The sequence below is a fragment of the Lactuca serriola genome, chromosome 1 (assembly GCF_051521515.1).
Source record: "Lactuca serriola cultivar US96UC23 chromosome 1, Lser_US96UC23_V15, whole genome shotgun sequence".
Taxonomy (NCBI): domain Eukaryota; kingdom Viridiplantae; phylum Streptophyta; class Magnoliopsida; order Asterales; family Asteraceae; genus Lactuca; species Lactuca serriola.
In genome coordinates this window covers 3,072,474-3,088,433 of record NC_136408.1, presented here as the reverse complement: position 1 = coordinate 3,088,433, position 15,960 = coordinate 3,072,474, and the positions used below count along the sequence as shown (strand labels likewise).

The 15,960-nt window shown below is 32.9% G+C and overlaps 3 protein-coding genes across 3 annotated transcripts; 2 read left to right on the top strand and 1 right to left on the bottom strand.

Annotated features, from left to right (window-relative positions):
• Positions 1-4,588: 4,588 nt before the first annotated feature.
• On the top strand, positions 4,589-6,534 carry LOC145082030 (Tetratricopeptide repeat (TPR)-like superfamily protein). Its single transcript, XM_079023297.1, has 3 exons — positions 4,589-4,719; positions 4,789-5,071; positions 5,170-6,534. Exons 1-3 carry the CDS (start codon positions 4,679-4,681, stop codon positions 6,424-6,426), a joined length of 1,581 nt encoding a protein of 526 aa, XP_078879423.1. The 5' UTR covers positions 4,589-4,678; the 3' UTR covers positions 6,427-6,534.
• Positions 6,535-7,524: 990 nt separating this feature from the next.
• Positions 7,525-10,239, bottom strand: PUR7 (purin 7). Its single transcript, XM_079023284.1, has 11 exons — positions 9,776-10,239; positions 9,384-9,485; positions 9,171-9,300; positions 8,986-9,078; positions 8,819-8,907; positions 8,640-8,720; positions 8,338-8,517; positions 8,198-8,248; positions 8,055-8,101; positions 7,889-7,949; positions 7,525-7,796 (listed from the first exon to the last, which is right to left on the bottom strand). Exons 1-11 carry the CDS (start codon positions 10,097-10,099, stop codon positions 7,731-7,733), a joined length of 1,224 nt encoding a protein of 407 aa, XP_078879410.1. The 5' UTR covers positions 10,100-10,239; the 3' UTR covers positions 7,525-7,730.
• A 2,028-nt stretch (positions 10,240-12,267) lies between these two features.
• PEPKR2 (phosphoenolpyruvate carboxylase-related kinase 2) lies at positions 12,268-15,182 on the top strand. Its single transcript, XM_079023255.1, has 4 exons — positions 12,268-12,488; positions 12,642-13,487; positions 14,122-14,418; positions 14,529-15,182. The coding sequence occupies exons 2-4, from the start codon at positions 12,713-12,715 to the stop codon at positions 14,897-14,899; spliced, it is 1,443 nt and encodes a 480-aa protein (XP_078879381.1). The 5' UTR covers positions 12,268-12,488; positions 12,642-12,712; the 3' UTR covers positions 14,900-15,182.
• The last annotated feature ends 778 nt before the right edge of the window (positions 15,183-15,960 follow it).

Below are 15,960 nucleotides of genomic sequence, written 5' to 3'. Positions count from 1 at the left end.
GGCAATCTAGTAATTATTATTAATAACAATTACATGAAGTAATAACGATAGTTTTTAAATCACAAATATTTATTTTAAATTAGGTTGTTTATTGAAAATATATATAATATTTAGTTATTAATTATAAAAAAATTAATATTTGACATTTAATGATAACTCTTACTTAAAGAAAATTAAAATATTTACTTTTTATATAATAAAAATAAAAAATACAGTGGCTTAAAGGTTATCCCATAGATAATATCAAATATATTATGTATCATTATCGATAGAATAATATACACATATCGCATATGATGATATGAATGCAGTGCCGGTTTGTATGACCATTGTTTTGTTTTCTTTTTCCCTAATTGACAGCATGTTAGAGGACCCTCATTAGTTGTATTTGAAAACATTCAAATTGTAAAATCCCTTTCTAGTACACTTATTTTTTTTTTTTTTCAATTCAGACATAATTAAGACTTTGATTATGACATAGTAAAGCTGATAAGTCGGTTTTAAAGACAATGGACAAAAGAAAAAGACAACATAGCACATTTATAAGACGCATTGGTTTTTTTAGTTAAAAACGAAACACTACAAGAAATTAGTGTGAAAAGACATATAAACATGTAAACGTATATGACGAGAACTATAACAAGTTTATATGAGTTGGTTCGGCGTCGACCTACGGGCACCCGAGGTAGCCCGTTGCTGCCCTTTAAAAATTTTACCACAATAATATTTTAAGAATTTTTTTATATAATGTAAATTTTTGGACGCTGCTACCTCTAAAATCATGTGTGCTACCTTTGGAATTTTGTCATAAATCCGCCACATAGTTGGTCATGAAAATAACTCTGTCAACTGAAAACAAATATTATTTATATATATATATATATATATATATATATATATATATATATATATACTCTTACAAAAGACTTTTTTATTTGCACCACATGAATTTTAAACTTCTATGATTTTTTAATTTTTTTCTAATAATTAATATAAATTGGTTAATAATGTTAAATGAATGCAAAGACTAAATTTTAATCATAAATTAACTAAACTATAATATTAAAATATCATATTTCGTTTCTATTTATAAAATTATGACTTTAACTTTTTAACATATTATAGTTAACTTATTAAGTTAGATATGTTCTTGGATTTGAGCAATTGTCATTTTAAAATCATAACTTTTGTATAGTTTATGATTTTATGTAAAATAGTTAAACTATTAGTTCTAATATAATATTAAACGGTTAATTTAAATCAAATTTTTAGGTAAACTTGAGAAAAAAATCGAAAAACTATTTTATAAATAGTTAAAAGTTATAAATTATAGTGTTAAACCTAAATTGTAATCCTAAATTAACAAAAAAAAAAAAAAAAAAAAAAAAAAAAAAAAAAAAAAAACATGAAACTATTTTTTATAATCATTAAGAATTTTCAAATAAGTAACTTAAAATTAACTTACAATAAAAATAGCTAAAAGTAATATTATATAAAAAATTATAATGTTATCTTTAGAACCAAAAACAATGTTTATTGTTTTAAATAATTACAATCAAAGAAACTAACAATATTCATCAAATAAATTTTTAAAAAAGTTAAAATTTTAAAACCAAATTAAAATAATTAAGAGTTATAAACACGTTACTTTAAACAACTTACAGCAATAATACTTAAAAGTAACGTTATATACAAACATTATATTGTTACCATTAAAAACAAAACAATGTTTGATGTTTTAAATAATTACAATGATGAAAATTATAATCTTAAGCAAATAAACTTTTTAAAATTAATTAATCATAACACCAACTATAAATATCATAAAACCGTATATTATAATTAATTTTATTCATGAGTAACCAATAGGTAGAGGTCATTGAGACAATTGAAATCATAAAATTTTAAAAGATGTCAACATTATCATATAATTCAAAACAGACAATATTTAAACCAACTTATTATAAGATTTATTATATAAGATTTAACAACAACGTCATGGATAGATTTAAAAAACATATATTTGTAATGATTTCAAATATATTGTTGTATTCTACTCAACGTGCGGGTATTTGCCTAATTATATTTATAAAGTATGACTTGTTGATTAGAATTATATTAGAGACAATTACAAGCTTCTTCTTCATGCATGGTACCTTGATGATGGCACACTTATTGGAGAATCTGAGGAGGTGGCCAAAGTGTTAGACATCATTAAGGTTATAGGTGTAAAATTAGGCCTTTAGTTGAATATGAAGAAAACTGAGCTCTTTTGCCCCTCGTGTAATGGTAGGAAGCTGCGTGAGGGGTTATTCCTGGTTAGCATCGGGAGGTCGCCATTGGGGGTGAAACTTCTTGGGAGAGATGCTAGTTTCATTTGCGGCTTAGCCATAAAGAGAGTTGAAAACGCTGTAAATTTGATGTACTTTCTTCCATAATTGTTTGACCCGCAGAGTGAGCTCGTTCTACTTCGTTCTTGTATGGGTATTGCTAAAATTTTCTTTGGGCTGAGGACATGCCAACTCTTTCACATGGAGGAGGCGACGTTGTTCTTTAATAATGGGTTGCGCAGGACGATTGGGGACATTGTGGTTTGTGGTGGCTCTTTCTTTGGTGACATACAGTGGCGACTTGCTTCCCTACCCATTCGGTTTGGTGGTTTGGGTTTCTACTCGGCAGTAGAGGCTACCTCATATGTTTTTGTTGCCTCAATGGCCCAATCTTGGGTATTGCAAGACCACATCTTACGGGATAGCGACATTTATGGTATGGATTCAGTTTTACTACTAAAGACACCGCCCCCCTAAATCCCAAAATACACTGGAGAGTGCCATTTTTAGTAAAATTGTCCAAGATATGGAAGTGCATTTCAACATGACGACGCAGCAGAAAGCAATTTTCTAGTGTTTACGCGCACCACATGCTCAAGATTTTCTTCTAGTTATCCCTATATATAGGTTTGGCCAATATATGTCTCTTGTGGATTATCGTATCATCCTCAAATACTAACTCATGATTCCAATATTCTCAACCGACAAGATATGTCCGATGTGCCGCAAGGCATGTTTGGACTCTTTTAGAGAGCATGCAGTTCATTGCAAAGAATTCACGAGGTTTAAATACAGGCATGATATAGTAAGGGATGTTTTGGTCGACATATTTAAGCGTGTCAGGGTTTCTTCCAAGAAAGAGGCTCCTGTGAATTTCCTCACTGACCCGACAGAAGGAAGGTCAACCCTTAGACCGGTTGACGTTTTGATTTTTGGATGGGTTAGAGGGAAACACACATGTGTGGACCTTACAAGGGTATCTTTTCACGTAGGCTTGAGGGTCAGGGTTTCACGGCGGGGACAGACTGCATTAAAAGTTGCTACATGCAAGGTCACCAAACATGAGAAACCGTGCATGGAAAATCAACACGTGTTCATATCATTTTCATTTGATACGTTTGGTTTCCTTGCGATGGAGCTTCTTAGTAGAATACAATGGATCATGCATAGCAATGTTATATCTCCTAGATCTATGGATGTAGTCTTCAAAAAAAATTGGTTTTACCATACAAAAAGGCTTAACATCGCAATTTGTTGCCCTTTTACATTCTCATTCATTGTACGATGATAACTAAGATATATTAACTTATTGTTATAAGCTTTTACCTAGCTTCTAAACTCTTATAAACTTAGGTTTTTAGTTAAAATTTGTATATTAAATCAATGATATGCGCTTAATATGTGAAACCTCGTTAAATTAACAACAAAACATTTAACAAAATCCTGGGAATCTTTGGTTTTGTGAAGATCAATTCCTTAGAGGCATGCTACTTGAAGAACAGATCCGCTGCTTTGAGGATCTACATGACCTCTCTAGAAATGTGTTTTTTTTTAATTCAGAAAATATGTTTTTGCATACGTGTTCAGTTCCACAGAGTGAACCATTTCCGCATAGTCCGTACACATTTCGCAGAGACCTGCTCTGAAGATCCGTAGCGTCAGACGTCATAATTTTGTCTTTTTTTGCACATGTGTCCACTTCCTTAGAACAATTTGGCTTCCACAGGGCATAAACTCGTTCTGCAGAGACGGTTATGTGGAAACCTTAGTCATTTTTTGAAAACCAATTTTTATTGGGTCGTTATTTTCAAACCCATATTTTGGTCATTTGACAAATTTATATGATATTTATTACCTTTTTGACATATTGTCCTTTTATTTTATGTGTTAGAGTAGGGAGTTAGAGCAACTCCAATGAACCTGCAAACTTATGTTTTGCAAGCCTAATTTGTTCCCATGGATCTGTAAATTTGCCGGTAATTTTGTGTGGTGATACAGCAAATCAACAAACTTGTGTGAAACTATTCATCACCACTATATATATATATATATATATATATATATATATATATATATATATATATATATATATATATATAACCCTTATTTAATAATAAGAAAGCTTTACTTTTATAATTATAATATTAAATTATATGTTTAATGTTAAATTTTAGTACGTGGTTGGATTTGAAAATGATTTTTATACTTTTTTGCATAAAAATAGTATGATTTATACTGCTAGGAGTTGGTCTTATGTGTACACCGAAAAACTAAATTCAGATTCCCGCATTTGCCAGCGTGAGTGACCCTACCCGGACTGAACTCTGCTGAATTCATTGTAATAAGCCATGGCGATTCGCTCACTTCTCACCCGTCTTCAGCCACTAAGGTAAGCTTCGTTGACCCAAATCTGTATTTCTATATGAAACACACAATACCCACAAAGATTTTATTGCAGTTTCCGTAAAATACGCTACGGTGGAAATGCAAAAGGATTCAATTTTCTAAGGCGCATTTCGTCGAACAACTTATCGGCATCTGCATACCATGACTTGCCGCCTTCTAAACAAAATAACGACATCGACCTTAAAAGCAAGTTACTTTTCCTCAGGTATCCCCGACGAAGCGCGACGAGTGTGCTCCAGAACTGGATCAGCGAAGGCCGAAAAGTCTCCATTTACGATCTTCGAGATATTTCGAATCAACTTGTGAGACGTGGGCGTTACAAACACGCTCTTGAGGTTTGTTCCTTTTACACTGTAGCTCATATATAATCATGAAACTGCATTGATGGTTTTCCTTTCAAAATGAGAAGTTTGTGATGTACATTTGTTGACAGGTATTGAAGTGGATGGAGGATCAAGAACGTTTCCAGTTTTCCGAATCTGATCATGCTCTCAGGTTAGAATTAACCATCAAAGTAAGTACTTTGGAAGAAGCCGAAGATTACTTTGCCAAACTACCTAACACAGCTTCACAAAAAGCTTCATATCTCCATCTTCTCAATTCATACGTTAGAGAAGAAGCCACAGAAAAAGCCGAGTCGCTTATGATCAAAATGACTTCTTTGGGTGCTAATGTGACTCCACATCCATTTAACGCAATGATGAAGCTTTACATAGCCACATCTCAGTTTGACCTAGTATTATCTGTCATATACCAGATGAAGCAAAACAAAATCCCAAGAAACGTGCTTTCTTATAATCTTTGGATGAGTGCAACCCATGAGGTTTACGGGGTCCAAAATGTCGATATTGTTTACAAAGAAATGTTGAACGACAAGGATGTTATAATCGGATGGAGCACTCTTTGTACTTTGGCTAATATCTACATGAAATCAGGACTTTTTGAGAAAGCAACTTTGACACTTGAAAACGCAGAAAAGAAGCTATCTTTCAAAAACCATTTTGGTTACTTTTTCCTCATTACAAACTACGTTTCTTTGAAAAACAAAGAGGGGGTTATTCGCGTTTGGAAAGCTTGCAAAAGGGTAGATGCAAAACTCACGTGTGCAAACTACATGTGTATGTTGCTAAGTTTAGTGAAGCTTGATGATGTTGAAGAAGCAGAAAAGATTTTTATGGAATGGGAGTCACAGTGTTGGAAGTATGACATCAGGGTGTCTAATATTCTTCTTGGTGCTTATGTTAGGGGTGGATTAATGGAAAAAGCGGAGGGGTTACATGTAAGAACATTGGAGAGAGGTGGGTGTCCAAATTATAAGACATGGGAGATACTTATGGAGGGATATCTTAAAAATGGAAACATGGAGAAAGTTGTTGATGCAATGAAGAATGGGTTTAAGATGTTGAAGGATTGTGATTGGAGGCCTTCGGGTACGATTGTTGAGTCTATTTTTGAGTATTTTGAAAAGAGTGGAAAGTTGGAAGATGCTAAGGAGTTTTTAAATGTTATTAGGGGTTTCAATCTTGCTAGTTTGTGTGTATATCGATCTTTGATTAGGATGCATGTAGCAAAAAAGAAAGCGTGTAGTGACATTCTTGAAATGATGGAGGATGATAAGATAGATATGGATGGTGAAACTATGACCATTGCTCTAGCTTCACAAAATGATGCATTATCAGAGATGCTGTAATTTTTTTTTTTTTTTGTAAAGCGGTTTACTTTGTACAAGGTATACAGCAAACACGTGCTTATATAGTTATTAATTCTTAAATCCTACTTGATTGTATCTAAATTCTAATCTACATGTAAAAAAGCAAGTCATTCACTTTAGTTATTGATTTTTATTTCCAATTATAATAAACATCAAAATGACTGGAAATAAGAAATTAATTAAGACTCGACAGTTTTCACAATACCAGATGACTTGAGCCAACAATGTTACTCTATGTCTCCAATTCCAGCAAACAGTTGTACAAAATCCAAGACAAAAAAACAAAATTAGTAATTTATAATTTATATTTATAATTAATATAAAAAGTAAAGTTTAAAAGGCATTTAGTCGTTTACCAGCTTCTAATGCTTCCACCTCGATCCTAAATGTGGTCTCCCAATATTTTCATAGCGGATGCTGAACGATCTCTCCCATATGTAAACGGTAAACCTAAGCCTATATGAGTTAAGGACTTAAGGCTCAAGCATAGTTGCTCAAGGTTTTTATTTCTAGAGATACCGATAGACCTGAAAGTATTTTCTATTTTTTCAATTTAAGTATGATTATTATAACTATAATGACTATTGAATAATCTACTTTTTGAAGTAAAATGATTTTTACTGGAAGACACTTTGTACGACTTTCAGTCTATTAACTATATTTTTCAATTTTGTCTATTAAACAACTAAAACAGAACTCAAATCGACTCATTGAAACAAGGCTAATAATTAAACTAAATATAGTAGACAAGCCGAATAATATAAACATCGATAACTAGTTTATTTTTATTTTTGAAGTTTATTCACAAGTTGTTCAAATATACCCTTATATGTGCCATTGTCATTTGATGTTTGTTTTACCTTTGTTATTTATCTTATTAGCTAGTTTTTTACCAAACACTATTATATTATCAGCTAGGTTATATACTACAAAAGCTAGTTTGCCAAAAACACAACCTAAAGATTGTAACCAATCACAAAATACGGTTGAGAGATACAAATAAGTAGAGAATGGCAGCTACTTTTTTACCAAACACTACTACTTTTTCAGTTAACTTCTGCCAAACACAACCTTGAGGATTATAACCTGATCACAAAATACGGTTGAGAATGCCAACAAAATATAACTTAAATTTTACCGATACAAATCGGTTACGAAAACAAGATCTACATTCAGACAACCTGATTTTGAGTTGAAACATTTTGGGAACCTAAGTTGCGTAACAAGAAAACAAAGGACACTAAACATTGTTTAAATAACTGCTTTGATTCACATGGTTATAACTAATTGGGTAGCAGCAATGACAATGCATGTGAAACATTGCGACTTATCCTATCATGTATAGGCTCCTGCACACACAACAAATAACAACACAACTTAGCCTCTTCACTTCACTCAATATTTACTTAACAATTAACATTAGAGGAGAGTTTCCTTTTACCGTTGTTGTCTCGGGTATCTGAAATCTTGATTTTGTTATCGTCTCATACAAGAAAATGTATCTGCCATTCAAAAACATTAATATTTATGCATTTTTACAACAACAGTGGTTAAAATTGCAACTAAAAGACAAGTACAATGGTTCAAATCAATCAATCAAGGCATACCTCCAAGCCAGTTCAGTAACAAGCTCTTCAGGAGCATTGGGAAGAACCTAAATGATTTAAAAAAAAAAAAAAAAAAAAAAAAATTATTAATATGAATCACATTTAACCAATCAACATTCAAACAGATAAATGTTAATATTTACCTTGTCCTCATAGGGATTGCAGTGATCTTTGAACCACAACCTCAAAAACTCCTAAAAACATTTCATATATCAAGTGATTGTAAGTAAGGCTTCCATAAAGAAATTTGGTGAGTAATGAAAGAGAAGGGTTGGACTTGGACCTTATCGACATTTTCGGGCTCAAGCCCATTGTTAAAGCGGGCCTCATAAGAATGGGCCAACCAGTATCTGCTTGAGTCAGGTGTATGGACCTCATCAATCAATAGCACAGAACCATCAGGACCCTTTCCAAATTCATATTTTGTATCCACTAATATCACACCATGTTCTAATGCCACACGCTGCAAAACCCAAAACAGAAGAATCATTCAAAATAGCAATGTACTTCCATTTTTTTGTTTATTTTAAATCCTTTTTGTTATTTGAAAAATCTTTCTGCCAATAAAGAATTCAGATAAATCACCTGGCCATACTCGAACAAACTCAATGCTTTCCTACTTGCTTCATCATAATCAGCTTGACTCATCAGCCCTTGTTGGACAATCTGCAAGATAGATATTTTACTCGAGGGTATTTTGGACATTTGGTTAAACAACTTCATTATACAAAATAGAGAAGAAGAAGAGAGGACAATAGACAAACCTCATCTGGAGTAATAGGAACATCATGATCTGCAGCTTTAGTGGTTGGTGTGATTATATTTGCAGGTAGCCTCTCGTTTTTCACCATTCCTGATGTCACATATGTTGGTATGTTAAATCCCAAAATAAAAAAAATAAAAAAGTTTTTCAGATTATTTTACTACAAACCTTCAGGAAGAGCATTGCCACAGTAATTTCGCACCCCATTCTTGTATACAGTCCATAATGATGTATCCGTGCTTCCAGTCACATAGCCTCTGACTAAAAAGTTGAGACATTTCAATTTACAAAAGGAATAGATGATAAACCATGAGGGGGAAAAAAATCCTTAATGTTAATGTCGGAGCACATACCAACAAATTCTACAGGGAAAACAGAGCATTTCTTTGCAATAGTAACGTTTTTATCCGGAACTGCTATTATTGCATTTGGAGCAATGTGCTGAGTTTGGTTGAACCACCATAAACTTGTGTCATTAAGAACCTGCAAAATATTAAAATTTTCAACCAACCTTGTAAAATTTTCAACTAAATGAGATGAACGAACATAAGAGGGAGAAGAATTACCTGGCCTTTGAATGGAATCGAAGCAAGAACCCTATCAAATGCGCTTTGTCGATCAGTTGTGACTAGAACAAGATAATCTCCCCCGTCATAAATATCTCTAACCTATAAAATGTCAAAAAGTTAACCAATTTCAGATCCATGAATGCAATTTATAAACGCCACCATGGTTACAGAAATTAGGGGAAAGTATTGCAGAATATCGATGACACATGCATGTCCCAAAATCCAATTAATGTTCGCATCTTGCTAAAAACTTCACACCACTTCATGATTTCTTTTGATTTTACTTCCAAAATAGCCGAACAATTTGATCAGATGGCTGCTATTGTCACCGGGGATCGATTCTTTTGGACAAATAAAGACGGGGAACAAAGAAATACACAGCTTTTTACCTTGCCTCTTGTTTTAGATTTGAGAGAAGGGATGGTAAGATGAAGATTTGTCTCGGAAAGGCAATTCGAAAGTGAACTTTTTGCAGCAATCATAACTTCATCTCTACGGTCACTGCTTGTTAATGCATTCAAACTCAGCCCGTCTTCTTGCTGCTTGGTTGCCATTACAATGGAAATCTTCGGCAATCTCTTCGAAAGTTGAGCGATCTTTAAATGAGATTTCGATGATGACGATAAAGGCAAATTGTTATTGATTGAATACGATGACGATGAGGAGATGATGGCTAGGGTTTTGGGAGGGTTTAAGCCTGGGATACACGCCATCCTTCTTCAAATTGACGAGACGGTTAGTCTCCTGCCTTCTCGAATTTGTGACTTCACACAACACTTTGTAAGAGAGACCGAGAGAGATGGTGACGGGTAGGAATCTTAACCGAGAATCAATGCTCAAATTCGATTAAAAACGGGGAGCTAGGGTTTGGAGATTGTTAATTATAAGTTCATAACCAAATTTTAGATATAACACTTTGAAAAAAAAACATGTATTGGAATTCAATTAAAATTAAGGTAAATTAAGATAAGAAAAAAAATCTTAACCCTATTTATCTTTTCAAGTTTTAAGTAAACATTTGGACCGTATTAATCATTATTTTCGCATACGACGAACGTTCTAAATAATGTAACGCGTGACTTGGCGACAATGTTAAGCTTCAAATTTTTCCGAGCCTTGGCGAGTCACAGCGTTTGTAAGGCGTAACTTAAAACGGCAATTTTTTATATAATTAATATTTTTATATGTATTTTCAACTATTATTCATTTGTATACATATATATGAGTTAAGGCGGCGTTTTGGCAAACTTTGGCGGCAGGTGCAAGCCTTGGAGCCATGGCGAGCTTTTTAGAACCTTGCATATGACACAACAGAAATTATTTGTGGAAATTTTTAGATCAGCACGATTGTTTTAAGGATTTTCGCAAATAATATCTTCTACAAAAATCTCTAACTATTTACAATAAATGGGCATTGATAGCCACCCTATCTACACTCTCCGATGTAAAATTTTCAACAACTCAACTTTTACATATTAATTTTGCATATTCTCACAAATTCTCTCTATAGAAATTAGAAGACGATATAATCTACATGTTACAATAAGTTTTGTTGTCGTTTTAATATTGGGTTATGTTTCTTTATCCATGCAAATGTTGTTTTCTCACATATCTATAACATTTTCTTTATATGTCATCTATGAAAATGTCAAAACTATCTCACAAAACAAAATTCTCTTAAATGTATCTTATATTTCGCAGATGACATGCAAAAAATATTTATTTTATATTGAATTCTAAAATATCCGCTTTGTATAACCCAATTTTTCAGATTTGAGTTTAGATACCTTGAAAATTTGAAACCATATTTTTATTCAAAAAAATTGTATCATTTCGCTACAAAAAATCTGGAAAAAATATTAGAAAATTAGATATATTCAATAAATTTCTATAATTATCAACTCAAAATATGAAAATTCCGACATAAAATAAGTCCAAAATGAAGTTTAAGCATATGTTTACTAAGATGGAATGAAATGGCCAAAAAATGGAAATAAGATGGAATGAAATGGCTAAAAAATGGATAGGACAATGTAATAGAATAAACAAATCAATAAACTATAGCATTATATTTCATTATCATGTTTGGTTAGAAAGAATAAAATGAGTCATTCAAGCATGTTTTTTATGAATACATATAAACCTATTTTTTGTAAAATTGATAAATAAAAAAAAAGAAAAAAATGTTTCATAATAATAAATGTTAATTAAAGAAATTAATATCGTTAAATAAAAGTGCATATAAACATAATTTATTTGGTTTAAAGTATATCTTATATGCTTTACAATAATTAAGAAAGTTATCTATTTAAAAAAATTATAAAATAAAAAGTTATATCTAATAAAATTTAGAATATAATTATAATATAAAATATATTTATTTAGAAAATATAAAAATATATTAATTGAAGTTTTGAAAAATTTAAGAAGATTATTAAACACGATTTTTTTTTCATACCATTCAATTCTATTTTCGATTACTAAAATCTAAACGCATCCTAATTTGGATACGCTAATTATACTATTCATTATTTTGAAGAGATACGCGATGGTAAATGAACATAAATGTGGTAAAATAGTCAAAGACCCGTAATAACAAAAAATATGTTGCTTTCATGTGCACTTTTATTATCTCAATGTCACATAGCAGCATATTATAAATTTCCCTTACCAAAATTATTTTATGTAGCTAAGAAAAAATAGACGAGAGTATATTATTATTTTATGCATAAACACATTTTCCAAAAACGTAAAATGCACTATTATTATTATTATTATTATTATTATTATTATTATTATATACATTAATTTATTAATATTTAATAAAGAAATACGGGGTAGAAAAGAAAAGAATAGAAAACGCATCCGGGTCGTTGGCATTAGAGACACGTCGATTCCATCTATAAAAAGGCATTTCGCTAAACCCCCTCCAAATCTACGCGTACCCAGATCTTCATCAATCAACCGATCCATCCATCAATGGCACCCGAGTGTTTTAGGGTTTCTTTCTACCTTCAATTCCATCAAACACTTGTTTATTTTCCCCTACATCTCTGCCTAACTCATTGAATCTGCATTCCCCGACACAGCCGCTTCTTCGAGGTTCATCTCTTTGCCCTAATTTTCGTTTTAATTTTACTTTGATATAATATTATTTAATACCATTCCATCATACACCCAAATCGATCCACATGCAATTTACTTTTTTTTTTGGGTTATCTGCTATTAATCTTTGTGTTTTTTTATGGCGTGTAGGAGCGAATCAGGGTGTTCTTGGAATCGCAAGTGAAATTAGGTTTATATAGATATTTAGTTTAAGGGTTTTGATGAGGAAGAAGAGAAAAGGCAGTGACCTATTATGGAGTGATAATAGAAAGGAAATCGTGGAATCAACCGGTGATTCAGAGTCTTTGATATCAAATCTCAAGTGTCATTACTCTTTAGAAGATTATGTTAGATTGAAAAAAAGGTGTTGTAAGGAAGATGTGATCTGTGGTGGCGGTGATTCTAATGGATCATGCAAGAATAGGCTTGCTGGTATTGCTGCCACTGCTCCTCCCTGTGCAACCTCGTCTCTGGTTTTATCAGGTAGAGGGATTAAGAGGAAAATTGGGTGTATCGATGTAGCCACTCAAATGGGTAGGAAGAACAAGATCGCAGAGGATTATATTAAGGGTGCAACGATTGGGAAAGGGAAATTTGGGTCTGTTTGGTTATGTAGGTGCAGGGTTAGTGGTGTGGAGTTTGCATGCAAAACATTGGTGAAAGGTGAGGAGACAGTTCATAGGGAGGTTGAGATAATGCAGCATTTGTCAGGGCATCCAGGAGTTGTGACATTGAAAGCAGTGTATGAGGATTCAGAATCATTTCATCTAGTTATGGAGTTATGTTCAGGAGGTAGGTTGATTGATCAGATGACAAAGGAAGGTCGGTATTCTGAGCAAAGAGCTGCTAATATATTCAAGGAGTTGATGATGGTGATTAAATACTGTCATGATATGGGTGTGGTCCATCGGGATGTGAAGCCAGAGAATATTCTTTTAACAGCTTCAGGGAAAATTAAGCTTGCAGATTTTGGCTTGGCAATGAGGATCACAAATGGTACACTAGTCTTTTCTGCCATCTGGATCTACATTTATGTGTTTTTTCATTGTTTATCTTGCATAAAGTCGCAATGAAATTTTTATTTGCCTTTTGAGAAACCAAGAGAAATGTTAATAATATGTCTTGACACAAAGACTTCCCAACCCTTGCAAATTTATGGAGCTCTCATGCATTGTGGTCACCTTTTTTATGTATCACTGTTACTATCATTCATGCGTCCATACTTACCCATCAAAGTGCACATGTACTGGAATTATTACTGTAAACACCTCCTTTATTGTATGCACATTGATAATTAAGTTGTTGACTTACATTATTTGGGAATTTGGGATTTCATTAGTAATAAAAAAGCTGTATTTTTCTCATGTCATCATGAGTATCACTAACATATGCTAACTCAATCTCTCAACTTCAGTGTCCACAGGCTGCTGAAAATCTGATACATGTTACCGTGGATTTTTGGAGTTAGGTTGTAAAAGGTCATGTAAAGAAGCATTTTAGGAAAAAACTTAGCAGCATACTTTCATTCATATGTTTATTATAGCATAGTAGCATATTACTACTTTCATTTCTTTGTGTTATCTTTTTGGTGCTAAAAGTTAGTTATATTTTGTAATAATAATAATAACAGGTCAGAGCTTAGCTGGATTGGCTGGAAGTCCAGCATATGTTGCACCAGAAGTGATAACAGGGAACTATTCAGAGAAAGTAGATGTATGGAGTGCTGGTATTCTTTTGCATGCCCTTTTAGTTGGTGTTTTGCCTTTTCAAGGAGACTCTTTGGAAGATGTTTTTGAGGCTATCAAAACTCGGGAACTCAATTTCCACACCGGAATCTGGGATTCCGTTTCCAAACCCGCCCGTGATTTGCTCGAACGCATTCTCACCCGGAATGCTGATTCCAGAATATCAGCCGAGGAAGTACTAAGTAAGTTTCTTAATGTTTTTTTTTACTAAATAAAAAAAAAAGCCAAAGTACAATATAATATAACAGAATTCCGTTTCCTTTAACTTAATAGATGGTGGTTTTTGTTTCAGGTCATCCATGGATTATATTCTACACGGAGCGCAATTTAAGGTCTCTATCATTCAAGTCAAAGTCAAAGCAGCATGTGATAACAGCCACAGCATCTGCATCAACTGTAGTGGAGTTGGAATCAAGTAGAAAGAAGAAGATGATGGATGATGGAATGAAGAAGTCATCATCTCCATTAATATTAGTAACAACATCTAGAAGCTCAGTTTCAGAGGATGAGGATGATGATAGTGGTTTGGTTGATGCACTTACAGTTGCAATCTCTCATGTCAGAATATCAGAACCCAAGAGGAGCCGATTGTGTGTACCCACAAGTCCCATTAGAGAACAGTGCTCTTCTACAACTAATAACCACCTCTGCAAAGCATGTTGACTTGACTCTCTCTCTCTCTCTCTCTAACTTTGACTTACTACTGAAAGCTTAATGAAGAATGAACAAGTTGGTATATATAGTGAATGTAAATATAAGCTAGTAATGATGATGATGATTTGTGTAGATTGGTTTGGAGGGCCTGCTATTATTATGATGATATATGTTTGCTTGCTCTTTTCTTATATTCTCTTGTCTTTCTAAATCTGGAAACTGTAGCAAGCAATCACAGACTCTGAATGAAATATGAATAATAGTAATAAATTGTTCAAATGAGTTTTTATCATATCGATTTTCTTTATCTTTTAAGCGTAAAAGTATGTGTGAGCTGTTACTAAAAGTCTTATTTAACAGACGATAAATTGCAATATCTGTTTTTTTTTCATCATTAAATTTATGATGATGTTGCGAGATCAATTTATCCAAATTGTAATGTTATAATGGAAGGGAGAGGGTGCAAAAGACGAAGAATAGTTTAACTTTTGATGAAAATTGTGCAATTTGATTCGTTATACCTCCACGAATGAAGGTTTGTTGTGTTATCAACTGAATCTCATATATCCAGCGAACAATCCTTGTTTGGCAATCCTGGAATAGATGAATTGAAAGCACTCAACTAATAATAATCTGGTCACCAGTGGAGAGTTAGAATCTCAAACTGAAGTAATATAAGTTTTTGGTATTTCAATACCCGAACAAGATGCATCAAAAGGACCTGAATATTATACAAGAAGCCTCATACGATCCTAAACCATTGGATTCTCTCCAATAGATGATTGGTTAACAGTTTCCCAACAATCCCTTATCCAACATATGGAAGAAAAGAAATAACGTTCATGATGATGTTTTCCATCATAAACATGAAAACCAAAAGCAAGCGTACAAGGCGCAGATATCTAGGCTGCTGAAACAAAAGTTGAGATGTACAACCCCTAAGCACAGGGTTGTCAGATACATAGCCACATCAGTTTTTACCTGTGAAATTGGGTGGAAAAAAGTTTTTTTTTTTTTAGCAAGTCAACATACACTTTAGGGTGCCAAAAAAACAAATAAAAGACCTTTCG

Coding starts and splice junctions, on each gene's coding strand:
- LOC145082030 (XM_079023297.1), top strand. CDS start 4,679: ATGGCGATTCGCTCACTTCTCACCCGTCTTCAGCCACTAAG. Junction 4,720..4,788: donor ACCCGTCTTCAGCCACTAAG/GTAAGCTTCGTT, acceptor ATTTTATTGCAG/TTTCCGTAAAATACGCTACG. Junction 5,072..5,169: donor GTTACAAACACGCTCTTGAG/GTTTGTTCCTTT, acceptor ATTTGTTGACAG/GTATTGAAGTGGATGGAGGA.
- PUR7 (XM_079023284.1), bottom strand. CDS start 10,099: ATGGCGTGTATCCCAGGCTTAAACCCTCCCAAAACCCTAGCCATCATC. Junction 8,908..8,985: donor TGGCAATGCTCTTCCTGAAG/GTTTGTAGTAAA, acceptor ATGTGACATCAG/GAATGGTGAAAAACGAGAGG. Junction 7,950..8,054: donor GTTACTGAACTGGCTTGGAG/GTATGCCTTGAT, acceptor TTTGAATGGCAG/ATACATTTTCTTGTATGAGA.
- PEPKR2 (XM_079023255.1), top strand. CDS start 12,713: ATGAGGAAGAAGAGAAAAGGCAGTGACCTATTATGGAGTGATAATAGA. Junction 13,488..14,121: donor GGCAATGAGGATCACAAATG/GTACACTAGTCT, acceptor TAATAATAACAG/GTCAGAGCTTAGCTGGATTG. Junction 14,419..14,528: donor ATCAGCCGAGGAAGTACTAA/GTAAGTTTCTTA, acceptor TTTTTGTTTCAG/GTCATCCATGGATTATATTC.